Consider the following 13,033-nt stretch of genomic DNA (forward strand, 5'->3'; position numbering starts at 1 on the left):
AAAATTTTTTTTCTGATATCCATTCTGACCCTCCCCTGGTGGAGCTTTAGGCCATTCCCCCTTGTCCTGTCCCCGTCACTGGGGAGAAGAGCCCAGCGCCCTCCTCTCCACAACCTCCTTTCAGGCATTGTAGAGAGCAATAAGGTCTCCCCTCAGCCTCCTCTTCTCCAGGGTAAGGGTGGCTGAGGTTCAGGAATTCCATGGAGGCACTCCCACCTGGGGAACACTGCAGGGTGAAGTGGGTGCCGTTAAGGAAGGGTGATCCCCTGAAGCCAGGAGAACCCCTTCCCTGCCCGCCGTCAGGCTGGGATGGGGCAGAGACCCTAGGCAGGTGCACCCAAGGAGCTGCTCAGCCCCCACAGCTGCTGACCCAGGCAGGAGCTGTGTATTTACAGTCCGAACAAACTGCACCTGAAACAGTGACTGAGGAGAAGAATTTGGGGTGCTGGTCGATGAGAAGCTCGACAGGAGCCACAATGTGTGCTCGCAGCCCAGAAACCACCCATGTCCTGGGCTGCATCAAAGGAAACGTGGCCAGCAGGGAGGGAGGGGATTCTGCCCCTCTCTTCCTCTCTTGTGAGACCTCCTCTGAAGGATTGTGTCCAGTTCTGGAATCCTCAATGTAAGAAGGAGATGGAGCTGTTGGAACGGGTCCAGAGGAAGCTACAAAGATGATCCGAGGGCTGGAGAACCTCCTGTGCAAGGACAGGCTGAGAGAGTTGGGGTTGTTGGAGAAGAGAAGGCTCCGAGGAGATCTCATAGCGACCTTCCAGTACCTGAAGGGACTCCAGGAAAGCTGGAGAGGGGCTGTTCGTAAAGGCTGTGGGGATGGGATGAGAGTGAATGGGTATAAACTGGAGAGGGGCAGATTTAGACCGGAGATAAGGAAAAATTTCTTCCCCATGAGAGTGGTGAGACTCCAGCACAGGTTTCCCAGGGAAGTTATGGCCGCCTCATCCCTGGAGGTTTTCGAGGCCAGGTTGGATGGGCCTTGGGCAGCCTGATCCAGCGGGATGTCCCTGCCCATGGCAGCGGGGTTGGAATTGGAAGATCTTTAAGGTCCATTCCAACCCAAACTATTCTATGATTCTATGAAAAGAGAGGCGATGAAGGCAGTGTGCACGTCCGTGGCCCCTCTCCCCTTGCTGTGACTCTATTTCTGCTGGTGTTCTCTGTTCACCCAGAGGGGTTTTGAGGAGGTCTCTCAGGCAAGACATGACATATGCCTCACTGGTCCTACTGGGACCTACTGGGACCAGTAAGGCTGGCAGGGGGTCCACACTGCAGCCCCCCAGCCTGACCCACCGCGGGACCAGCATCGACCCAGCGCTTGGGCTGTGCCAGATCTGACACAGAGGGGAACACTCCACCCTGTGCCAACACTTGTCCCCCTCTCTCGAGGGGACAGGGACGTGCAGCACCTGCCGGGGCTCCTGGAGAAGCCTTTGCCAGTGTCAACAGTCCCTGAAAGCAAAGGTCCAAGCGTGGAGTGCCAGGGTGTCTCTTGGCACGGCCCAACTCTCAGGGGAGGGGTGGGAATTCCTGAAAGACCCCGGGTTTGCCTTGAAAAGGGTTAATCTTTAATTTTCATGCTCAGGGGCACTTTCCAGCCCTCAACGCTGGGCAATCCACACCGGGCATCTCCGGTTCAGCCGGGGCAAGGTCTCCACTGCCTGTCCACGCTCTAAGTCCCGGTCTCCCCAGTTCTGCAGCCCCAGTCCCGCAGCCCCATCCTGCAGCCCCAATCCCGCAGTCCCAGTCCCGCAGTCCCGACCCTGCAGCCCCGATCCCGCAGCCCCAATCCCCCAGTCCCAGTCCCGCAGTCCCGATCCCGCAGCTCCCGCAGCCCCAGTTCCGCAGCCCCTATCCCGCAGCCCCGATCCCGCAGCCCCGATCCCACAGCCCCCATCCCACAGCCCCTATCCCGCAGCCCCGATCCCGCAGCCCCGATCCCACAGCCCCTATCCCGCAGCCCCGATCCCGCAGCCCCGATCCCGCAGCCCCGATCACGCTGCCCCAGTCCGGCAGCCCCAGTCCCGCAGTCCCGATCCCGCAGCCCCCGCAGCCCATCTCGCATTCCCAGTCCCGCAGTCCCAGTCCCGCAGCCCCAATCCCGCAGCCTCGATCCCACAGCCCCGATAACGCTGCCCCAGTCCCGCAGCCCCGATCCCGCAGCCCCATCCCACAGCCCCGATCCCGCAGCCCCGATTCCACAGCCCCCATCCCACAGCCCCTATCCCGCAGCCCCGATCCCGCAGCCCCGATCACGCTGCCCCAGTTCCGCAGCCCCAATCCCGCAGTCCCGATCCCGCAGCCCCCGCAGCCCGTCTCGCATTCCCAGTCCCGCAGCCCCATCCCGCAGCCCCAATCCCGCAGCCCGGAGCCGGGCGATGCCGGCGGAGCCCGCGGGACCGGCAGCGGCATTGCCCCGCACCGCCAGGCGGCGCCCGCGAGCTGCGAGAGGGCTGGGGCGGGGGCTGCGGGGGCTGCGGGGGCTGCGGGGGCTGCTAAGGGAATAACGGAGCTGAGGGCAAGAAGGGAAATAAGGGGACTAAGGGTGCTGCGGGGACCGCGGGGACTGCAGGAGCTGCGGGGACTGGGGGGGATGTGGGGGATGCAGGGGCTGCAGGAGGTGCAGGGACTGCGGGACTGGAGTGCAGCGGGGGTTATAGGGACTACGGGGCTAAGGGAAATAAGGAGAATAAGGGGAATAAGGGGAATAAAGGGGCTGGGGGGGCAGCAGGGGTTATAGGGACTACGGGGCTAAGGGGAATAAGGGGAATAAGGGGAATAGGGGGGCTGCGTGGCAGCAGGAGCAGCAGGGGCAATGGGGGCAGTGGGGGCTCAGGGAAATAAGGGGGCAGAGGGGACCACAGGGGCTGCGGCAGCAGCAGGGGCTGCAGGACAGCGTGCCTTGGGCCCCGGGCGAGGGTGGTGAAGGAAGGCTTTGGCACTTCCTTGGCTCACACAGGTGGCAGAGCCGCACAGGAACGAGTATTCTGGCAGGAGCCGTGTTCAGGTGCTGGTGCATGAATTTTTTTGGTGGGGGGTCTCTGCTTGACACAGTCCATTGGCACCTCTAAGCCAGGTCACCAGGTGCCACACTTGCCCCACCGGACACGAGGTCAGAGGCCCAGAAGCCATGTGTGAAGCAAGTGCGGGGGGGGTGGGGGTGGGGGTTAGGGGGGGCTATTTTGGTCAAGCCAGTCCCTGGGCTTTGCTTTCTGGGAACTGCTTTATCAACAACACAGTTATGCAATGGGTGCAAGAACCTCTCACAGCTCCTTGCTGACCCCTGGCCTAGATTTGGTGGGCCAGAGTGCACGGAGGGGCACGCGGCCCCGGTGCGAGCGGCGCAGGAGGGTCGGATGCTCTCGCGAAGCTGGTGGTGAAGTGGGGGTTCACGGTGGCAGCTGTGGGTTACTGTCCCAGTGCAGAGGGATCCTGGCAGGTGCAAAGGGATTAATCCCTTTGGGGACACCCAGCCCCGGAAAGGATGGTGGGTTCAAGAATAATTCAGTCTTTTTGACACAACTCTTTGCTCTTTCTGTTTCATTCGGTGCCACAGCGCTGGTCTGGCAGGGAAGGAGGAATTCAGCGCGGCACCATGCCTAAGTTTCCTTCTCCTGCATATGCGAAGCTGTTGTTTGGCTCCTGGGAGGTGGCAGTGACGCAGGTTTTAACACCCCCCTGACCTGGCACCTGGGCCGGTGCCGCTCAGCGACGCAGCCGGGGTCTCCCTCAAGCTTGGAGCGTGTGGGAAGAGCATCAGGCAGAGACCTTGTTCCCTCCATGGGTTGAAGGCAGGAGCAGCTCTGGGGAATTTAACCTCCTTGAGAACTGGAAAGCAAACGTTCCACTTCCAGTACAGGAAAACAGAATAAAAGGTAAAGGGAATGGGCATTGCGGTGCATGTATGAACATGTCCACAAATGGAGCAGGGATCCAAATATTTGGGATGGAGGACTAAACGTCTTTGCAAGGGATGGTGCAGGTGTGCATGTACGGCTGAGCATCTTGTGCAAGTGAGCGTGCACAGGGAGCATGCACGGAGCACCTGTGCTTGGACCAAAGTGCCCTCTGCTCAGCGCTGCCGATGCCCGGGCTGTGCTGTTTGTGTGCCGCCCGCTGCCGCGGCTCACATGCCCCGTGGGATCTGGGCTCCCAGGCCACACTGTGCCCACTCTTTCCTCAGTGTTGACATTCCTGGGCTATTCTGGGAGCTGCCAGCAGTGCTCAGCCAGGTGAGAACTTTGCCCCTTGCACTCCGGTTGCATCACCTCCGGTGGGTGCTTTTTCCCAGACAGCCCACTCTGTTTACACGTCACCTCTATGCCTGGCAGGGGCTCTGTGTGATCGAGACCTTGGAGTCAGCGCTGCACTGCGCGGTGAGCACAGGACATGCTTGAAAACCTGGCTGGGCTTCAGGTTCCCACTGCGCTCCGTGGGTTTCCTGCTCTGGCACAAGAGTTCTGGGCTCCTCTGCATCCCGTGACAGCGTAGCATCTTCCACCGCTTTTGGAAGGTTCCTACAGGACTCAGGCTGTGCATCCTGCCCAGAGCACACCGTCTGGGGCTAAGAATCCAAAAAAAAACCACCCCAGATTCAGGTTGATGTGACACTGTATTTCACCTCACGAGACATCAGTCCATGCCATTGTTCATTTTAATGTGTGGGAAGGAGTGGGCATAGTATATGTCTTTGCTGGCCATGCCCAGCCCTGTCCTGGGGTGAGGATGGACCAGGCAGGAAAAAGGATGGCTCAGATTCCCAAGCTCATCATGTGGTACGAGTGACAAATGTCCCAATCGTAGGATAGAATCACCAGGTTGGAAAAGACTTCTTAGATCATTGAGTCCAACCATTCCTATCTGCCGCTAAACCGTGTCCCTGAGCACCTCGTCCACCCGTCTTTTAAATCTCTCCAGGGATGGGGATTCTACCGCCTCCCTGGGCAGCCTCAAGATGTGAACAGTCCTCAGGGAGCTGCAAGAACCATCCTGGGAAGAGCTTCTGGTCCCTGCTGCACCCTCTGGCAGCCAGGAATGAGACTGGTCCTGCAAGGACGGCCAAAGGAGCGCCCAGAGGCGACACATCGGCTTCAAGGGCAGGTTTGGAGCCCATGTGCACACCGGTGTGCAAGCCCTCAGGCGCACGCCCCTGCAGGTATCTCTAGTTGTGCACATGTGTGTGCAAGCCTCTTGGGCGCACACCCCTGCAGGTATCTCTAGTTGTGCACGCGTGTGTGCAAACCCCTTGGGCGCACGCCCCTGCAGGTATCTCTAGTTGTGCACACGTGTGTGCAAACCCCCCCATGGCAGCCCCCGCAGAGCCCTCCGCAGGTTCATCCCCCTCCAGTGGTGACCGAACGGCCTCGCCTGGAGTGGGGACCTACACAGAATCATAGAATCACCAGGTTGGAAAGGACCCACTGGATCATCGAGTCCAACCATTCCTAACACTCCCTTAAACCATGGCCCTCAGCACTTCATCCACCCGTTCCTTAAACACCTCCAGGGAAGGTGACTCGACCCCCTCCCTGCGCAGCTGTTCCAGTGCCCGATGACTCTTTCTGTGAAGAATTTTTTTCTGATATCCAACCTGAACCTCCCCTGGTGCAGCTTGAGGCCACTCCCTCTTGTCCTGTCCCCGTCACTGGGGAGAAGAGCCCAGCGCCCTCCTCTCCACAACCTCCTTTCAGGTACACGTTCCGGAATCCTCAATATAAGAAGGATATGGAACTCTTGGAGTCAGATTAGTACAGACCCCACATCTCCTGGGTGTGGTGGGGTGGGCCCTGATAGAGGGGGAATGGAGGGAAGGAAGGGTTTTGCCTGGGAGGGAATGTGGTGAGAGGTTTCCTGCTCTGTATTTCAAAAGCTCTGTGCGGGGGCATCGTGCTCCTGCAAGCAACGTGCGCTCGCAGCCCAGAAACCACCCGTGTCCTGGGCTGCATCAAAGGAAACGTGGCCAGCAGGGAGGGAGGGGATTCTGCCCCTCTATTCCTCTCTTGGGAGACCTCATCTGGAGGATTGACTCCAGTTCTGGAATCCTCAATGTAAGAAGGAGATGGAGCTGTAGGAATGGGTCCAGAGGAGGCTCCAAGGATGATATGAGGGCTGGAGAACCTCCTGTGCAAGGACAGGCTGAGAGAGTTGGGCTTGTTCAGCTTGGAGAAGAGAAAGCTCCGAGGAGATCTTATAGTGACCTTTCAGAACCTGAAGGGGCTCCAGGAAAGCTGTGGAGGGGCTGTTCATAAAGGCTGTGGGGATGGGACGAGGGGGAACGGGGATAAACTGGAGACGGTCAGATTTAGACTGGACATAAGGAAGAATTTCTTCCCCATGAGAGCAGCGAGACACTGGAACAGGTTTCCCATGGAAGTTGTGGCTGTTCCATCCCTGGAGGTGTTCAAGGCCAGGTTGGATGGGGCTTGGAGCCTCTGATCCAGTGGGAGATGTCCCTGCCCATGGCAGAGGGTGTTGGAACTGGATGATCTTGAAGTTCCCTTCCAACCCAAAGTATTCTCTGATTCTATAACTGGGGGGGGGGGGGGGGGGGGCGGGCAGCAGGCAGCCCCCCTGCTCCTCGGGGATCCCTTCCCCGTGCTGCCTCCCTCCCCCGCCGCGGAACGGACCGGGGGGGGGGGGGGGGGGGGGGCTCTAATCCCGGTAATCCCCCGCCCCGACCCCGACGAGCCGGGCCGGGCAGGAGCGTTGGCCAATAGCGGGGGGGGGCTCTGGGCCCGCCCCCGGCCGCAGGTGCCCAAAGCGAGCGGGCGGGCGGTGCCGCCGGTGCCCCCGGTGCGTCCCGTCGGTGCGGATGGCGGCGCGCGGCGCGGGGCAGTGGCTGCTGGTGGCGGCGGCGCTTTGCGCGGCGGCAGCGGCAGCGGCAGCGGAGCCGTTCTGCCCGTCGTGTGCCGTGGGAAGGGAGCGGCGGCTGCTGGAGGAGGAGGTTAAAAGGCATCTACTCGAAAAGTTGCGGCTCCGCGAGCGACCGAGGCTCGGCCACGCCGTGCCCAGAGCTGCTGTAGCCCGAGCGCTGCGGCGGCTGCAGGTGGGCAACCCCCGGCGGGGCCCCGGCGACCTCGAGAGGGGCTACGAGATCATCAGCTTCGCCGAACCAGGTGGGTGAGTGGGACAGCCTGGAGCGACCCTCGCAAAGTGCTCACAAAACGCTGCTGAGCTTCGGGGCGGGTGCAGGGGGGTCCTGCGCTTGGGGTACAACAGCCCTGTGCAGCTACAGACTGGGGGAAGAGGGGCTGGAGAGCTGCACGGAGGAGAAGGACCTGGGGGTGGGGATTGACTGACCATGAGCCAGCAGTGGCCCAGGTGGCCAAGAAGGCCAATGGCATCTTGGCTTGGATCAGACCCGGCATGGCCAGCAGAGTCAGGGAGGGGATTCTGCCCCTGGACTCGGCACTGGGGAGGCCGCACCTCAAATCCTGTGTTCAATTCTGGGCCCCTCGCCCCAAGAAGGATGTTGAGGCTCTGGAGAGTGTCCAGAGGAGAGCAATGGAGCTGCGGAAGGGGCTGGAGAACAAGTGTGACGAGGAGCAGTTGAGGGACCTGGGGGTGTTTAGGCTGGAGAAGAGGAGGCTGAGGGGAGACCTTATTGCTCTCTACAGTGATTCTATTCTCTTCTGTGATTCTGTTTAGTGGCAGATGGAATGGTTGGACTCAATGATCCAAGAGGTCTTTTCCAACCTGGTGATTCTATGATTCTCTCTACACCTGCCTGAAAGGAGGGTGGAGAGAGGAGGGTGCTGGGCTCTTCTCCCCAGTGACGGGGACAGGACAAGGGGGAATGGCCTCAAGCTGCACCAGGGGAGGGTCAGAATGGATATCAGGAAGAAATTTTTCACCAAAAGGGTCATGGGGCCCTGGCAGAGGCTGCCCGGGGAGGGGGTTGAGTCCCCATCTCTGGAGGTATTTGAAAGACGGGGAGACAAGGTGCTCAGGGACATGGTTTAGTGGCAGATAGGAATGGTTGGACTCGATGATCCAAGAGGTCTTTTCCAGCCTGGTGATTCTCTGATTCTGTGACCCCCGTGGTCACCCCCACAGCTGACGATGGTGCTCAGGTGAGCCTGGCTCAGGGAGACCGTGGGGCAGCATCTTCCAACCCCGGGCTGGTGGGGATCCACAAGGATGTGTAGCGCTTGAACCTTGGAGCGCTGCAGGACCATAGAAGCTACAGTCCCAGCTATTTGCCTCTCTCAGTGTGAGGGTACCTGGAGCCATGAGGGCTGTGATTAAATCATTAGTCGATGCACTTTCTGTGCACTAGTGACCTCCCAGTGCTGCTGATGCAAGGAAGCTCAGACTAGGAGAAGGAGATGGCCCAGCTCTTCTTTGCTCCTGCAGCGGCCAGTTGGGACCCTACACCTGCAGGGCGATGCCTGTCCCCTTCCTGAAGGATGTGGGTGACCCAAAGTGCCTGAGACTCGCAGTAGTGGGACTTGGGAGCTGCAAGCTGGAGAGCCAGGGTGGCTGGAAACACTCTCCAGCCTTGCCCTGTGCAGCAAAGGGAAAGGGCCAGAAGGAGCAGGTGAGAGCAGGCGCTCCCTGCCTCCTCCTGTGCCCGTTGTACCAGGCACAGTGGGACAGTCCCCCGTTCCAACACAGTCCCCCTCTGGGTAGCATCCCATGGAAGGGAGCGGGATGGACTGGAGAGGGAGGGAAGTTTGTAGGTTCTTCCTGAGAAGAAGCTGAAAGAGATTTGCCGTGATGTGCAGAATGGTGCCGCAGCCTTCCCTTCCCTTGCATCCTGCAGCACTCACCTCCTCATCCATTTCTCCCCTCAGAGCCTGTGTCTCCTTCTGGTTTGGGGCTGCGGTTCCAGTTCAGCCGTACACAAGATCAGGACGTTCACATCCTGCAGGCTCAGCTTTGGCTCTACCTTCGAGTTCCCCGAGACCTGGTAGCCAGCCTCACCCTGAGAATCTTCCTTGCCGGTGGGGAAGGTGATTTGGTGGGAGGCAATCGGACGTTGCTGAGTGAGAGACGGCTGAGTGCTAAGGGCAGTGGCTGGCGAGCCTTCACCCTCCTGCCTGCCCTGCAGAGTTTCTTTGATGGGGAGCACAGGACCCTGCGTCTGGAATTGGAGAGCCGTGGGGACGGAGGTGATATCATGGCATTCATCAATGCCAGCCGCTCCCAGCAGCCCTTCTTGGTGGCCAAGGCAAAGGTGCGAGAGCCGGGACACCACGTGGCAAAGCGCAGCCTCCGCTGCAGCCAGAACTCCAACCTCTGCTGCCGCAAGGACTACTATGTGGATTTTCGTGACATTGGTTGGAACGACTGGATCATTAAGCCTGAGGGCTACCAGATAAACTACTGTGTGGGCCAATGCCCTCTCCATGTGGCAGGCAGCCCTGGGATGGCCTCTTCTTTCCACACAGCTGTCTTTAACCTTGTCAAAGCTAACAACATCCAGGCATCGGGGCACTCTTGCTGCGTGCCCACACGACGCCGGCCGCTCTCTGTCCTCTACTTTGATCGCAATAGCAATATTGTCAAGACTGACATCCCTGACATGATCGTTGATGCCTGTGGCTGTAGCTAGGGTTAGGGGAGCTGTGCTGGGCACCCCCCTTCTCCAGGACTGTCTCTCTGGTGGTGGCAGCAGAGGAGGAGGAGGGGAGAGCTGGAGGGCTTCCTTGAGCTGGAGTCAGACCGCGGTGCAATGGACCCCTTTGGAAATGTTAGGAGGGAGAGGGAGAGAGAGAGAGAGAGAGGGTCTCTTCCGAGGGAGAAGAGGTTGTCTCCAGAGAGCACCTGGGGCACAGAGCTCTTTAGGGACACGTGGGATAGAGCCAAAGCCACATTAGACTGCCCGAGTCTGAGCTGTGGGTTGTTGGTGGCTCTGCATCCCTGCCTTCACTGGCAACCTCCCTCTGGTCCCAAGCTGATCTCACATTCTTATGGACACGTTCCCCTCTGTGGGACAAAGGGGGTCTGCTTTGTTCACATTCCAGTGTTTGGTGACAGTTTGGGACTCGTCCTTCTTGAGAATAGAGTGGAATGTGGGAATGGGTCTATTTCCTCCAAGTGGGAAACTGGAGGACAAGAGGCAGTCCCGATTTTCTCCTCTACTGCAACAAATCTTTCTGCATCCAATTTGGACCTGTTGTTGGGAACAGGTGGAACGAGGCACAAATAATGGGGATGGACATGAAGGGTATGATTTTAAGAACCCCAAACCCACAAGGGTTAAGCATGGTCCTCGGCTCCCAGGAGGGATGGAGCTGTGGAAGATAGACTTGCTTCTTGGTCAGGTCCTGTGTATTTCCTCTCTCATTTCCCCGGGTCTTGTGCTTCTCTTCCCTGCTGGCTACCAGTCAGGTCTCTTCCAGCCCAGTGCCTCCTTACAAAGAGGTCCTGACTCAGACTTTGCCTTTAAGACCACACTAAAAGTACAGATTTTTTTGTACCTCTAGTTTTGTAGCTATTATTACTTTTACAGTAGAGGTTTCTGCAGCTGTTGGGATTCCCTGGTGCTCCATCCTGTCTACCCACCTCGCTACTGAAGGCCCTCGCTTTGCCTTTCCCATAGTCACGTATGCAATGCACCCACACAGCCCGTGCTTTTAATTTATTTTAAGACTTTGGTGCGGCTTACCCAATAAATGGGTGGAAATGCAACATCCAGGCTCTGACTGCTTTCTCTCGGTACCACCTGCATGAACAGGGTGGGGGAAATGGTCCTGTTTGGCCAGAAGGTCTTACTCCTTGCCGAGGCTGCTGAGGCTCTGGTTGGGGTCTGGGCTTTGGGGCTGAAGCATCACAGGAGCTGAAAGCCATTAGCATCACTGCGCTGGGGACTGGAGAAGGGTGACCTGCGATGCAACCATCAAAGAAGCTGTTTCCCAGCAGGGCAGGTACTGCTGAGGAGCGTAGTCCAACCTGAAGATGCTGTTCTCCACCTGTATTGGTCTTGAAGAGAGCTGAAAATACCACAGCTCTGGAGACTCTGGCCCCAGAGGGGTGTCCTCAAAGGATAACCCACAGCCTACCTCCAAATCCTGTGCCCTGACTGCAAATACCAGAGACTGTACCCTAATCATGTCTCACTGACCTCCCCAAGCCCCTCCTGTACGCTCCCCTAAACACCACCCAAGGATCCCAGTCTCAACGCTGTGACAACCAGCCACAGTCTGGCACTGCCTGAGCTTGTGGGTGATGGATGGGGGGATGTCTTCTGTGTAATTTGGGGTGGAATACTTCTGGAGAGGGAGGCAATGCCCCCTGCTTATCCCTCTGGGATCTCACACGGTTGTCCTGGGTCCCTGTTACGCAAGCAGCTGCTCAAAGCTCTGATTTGGGCTATTTTATCTGGGGACAAACCCTTTTGCTTTTCCAGCTCGGCGCTGCGCTGCACCATGCAAGCGGACAAAGGGCAGCTTTCATCAGCCAGTTGCAGCGGGCATCCCTCGCCGGCTGCAGGGGCTGCATCGCCATCGCCCACGGTACCCAAAATATCTCCACTTGTGGGGAAAGGACAATCGTGCCTGCAGGATGCCTAAGGCTTCCAGGCACTGCCACAGCTCCAGCTCATGCCTTGCTGACAAAATAGGGCACCTCTTGTCTGTGTCTGTGCCCCCAGGAGCATGGGGAGCATAGAATAGTTGGCATTGGAAGGGACCTTCCAATGATGACCTTCCAATGATTCTTTAGATCATCTAGTTCCAAACCCTCTGCCATGGGCAGGGACATCCCAATGGCTCAGGCTGCCCAAGGCCCATCCAACCTGGCCTTGAACACCTCCAGGGATGGGGCAGCCACAGCTTCCCTGGGAAACTGTTCCAGTGTCTCACCGCTCTCCTAGGGAAGAAATTTTTCCTTATGTCTAGCCTAAATCTGACCCTCTCCGGTTTATCCCCGTTCCCCCTTGTACTATCACCACAAGCCTTTGTGAACAGCCCCTCCCCAGCTTTCTTGTAGACCCTTTCAAGGTTGCTATGAGATTTCCTCGGAGCCTTCTCTTCTCCAGGCTGAACAACCCCAACTCTCTCAGCCTGTCCTCGTACGGGAGGTTCTCCAGCCCTTGGATCATCCTTGGAGCCTCCTCTGGACCCGTTCCGCAGGAGCGCCGCCCGGTATAGAATCAGAGAATAGTTTGTGTTGGAAGGGAACTTAAAGATCATCCAGTTCCAAACCCCCTCTGCCATGGGCAGGAACATCCCGCTGGATCAGGCTGCCCAAGGCCCATCCAACCTGGCCCTGAACACCTCCAGGGATGGAACAGCCACCACTTCACTAGGCAGCGTGTGCCAGTGTCTCACCACCCTCATTGTGAAGAATTTCCTCCTAATGTCCAGTCTAAATCTGCCCCTCTCCAGTTTATCCCCGTTCCCCCTTGTCCCATCCCCACAGCCTTTATGAACAGCCCCACTCCAGCTTCCTTGTAGCCCCTTCAGATACTGGAAGGTCACTATGAGATCTCCTCGGAGCCTTCTCTTCTCCAACAAGCCCAACTCTCGCAGCCTGTCCTCGTACGGGAGGTTCTCCAGCCCTCGCAGCATCCTTGGAGCCTCCTCTGGACCCATTCCAACAGCTCCATCTCCTTCTTACATTGAGGATTCCAGAACTGGACACAATCCTCCAGATGAGGTCTCACAGAGAGGAGCAGAGGGGCAGAATCCCCTCCCTCCCTGCTGGCCGCGCTGCTTTGGACGCAGCCCAGGACACCGTTGGTTTCTGGGCTGTGAGCGCACGTTGGTGGCTCATGTTGAACTTCTCATCAACCAGCACCCCAAGTCCTTCTCCTCAGGGCAGCTCTCAATCCCATCATCCCCCATCCTGTACTGAAATCAGGGATTGCCCCGACCCAGGGATGTGCACAGTGTCTGAATAGTCTCCCTGCTCCCTCCCCATCCCGGCGCTCTCGCTCCAGCAGCGCAGCTGGGGCTGGGACATGCAGAGAGGCATCCTACAAAGACACCAGATATCACGTTTTCCTTTGCCAGCAACACAGCGTCTTCCCTGTCACGGTAAATGTGTTTCATGTGTGTTTAAGGTTGTCCACATG

The 13,033-nt window shown here is 58.3% G+C and overlaps 2 protein-coding genes and 1 long non-coding RNA gene across 3 annotated transcripts; 2 read left to right on the top strand and 1 right to left on the bottom strand.

Annotated features, from left to right (window-relative positions):
* Positions 1 to 1,863: 1,863 nt before the first annotated feature.
* LOC128849453 (keratin-associated protein 5-5-like) lies at positions 1,864 to 2,424 on the bottom strand. Its single transcript, XM_054051337.1, has one exon. It carries the CDS (start codon positions 2,422 to 2,424, stop codon positions 1,864 to 1,866), a length of 561 nt encoding a protein of 186 aa, XP_053907312.1.
* Positions 2,425 to 3,318: 894 nt separating this feature from the next.
* On the top strand, positions 3,319 to 6,524 carry LOC128849485 (uncharacterized). The gene is made up of 3 exons (XR_008447410.1): positions 3,319 to 3,451; positions 3,569 to 3,887; positions 4,930 to 6,524. It is a non-coding gene; the product is annotated as an uncharacterized LOC128849485 (long non-coding RNA).
* A 161-nt stretch (positions 6,525 to 6,685) lies between these two features.
* Positions 6,686 to 10,614, top strand: LOC104063987 (inhibin subunit beta E). The gene is made up of 2 exons (XM_009566273.2): positions 6,686 to 7,127; positions 8,808 to 10,614. Exons 1-2 carry the CDS (start codon positions 6,824 to 6,826, stop codon positions 9,566 to 9,568), a joined length of 1,065 nt encoding a protein of 354 aa, XP_009564568.2. The 5' UTR covers positions 6,686 to 6,823; the 3' UTR covers positions 9,569 to 10,614.
* Positions 10,615 to 13,033: the final 2,419 nt, after the last annotated feature.

The sequence above is a fragment of the Cuculus canorus genome, chromosome 29 (genome assembly GCF_017976375.1).
Source record: "Cuculus canorus isolate bCucCan1 chromosome 29, bCucCan1.pri, whole genome shotgun sequence".
Lineage (NCBI taxonomy): Eukaryota > Metazoa > Chordata > Aves > Cuculiformes > Cuculidae > Cuculus > Cuculus canorus.

Bases quoted from the DNA above. Each gene is read 5' to 3' on its own strand.
- LOC104063987 (XM_009566273.2), top strand. From the start codon at position 6,824: ATGGCGGCGCGCGGCGCGGGGCAGTGGCTGCTGGTGGCGGCGGCGCTT. The intron at 7,128-8,807 runs GTGGGTGAGTGG...TTCTCCCCTCAG, and splicing joins CATCAGCTTCGCCGAACCAG to AGCCTGTGTCTCCTTCTGGT.
- LOC128849453 (XM_054051337.1), bottom strand. From the start codon at position 2,424: ATGCCGCTGCCGGTCCCGCGGGCTCCGCCGGCATCGCCCGGCTCCGGG.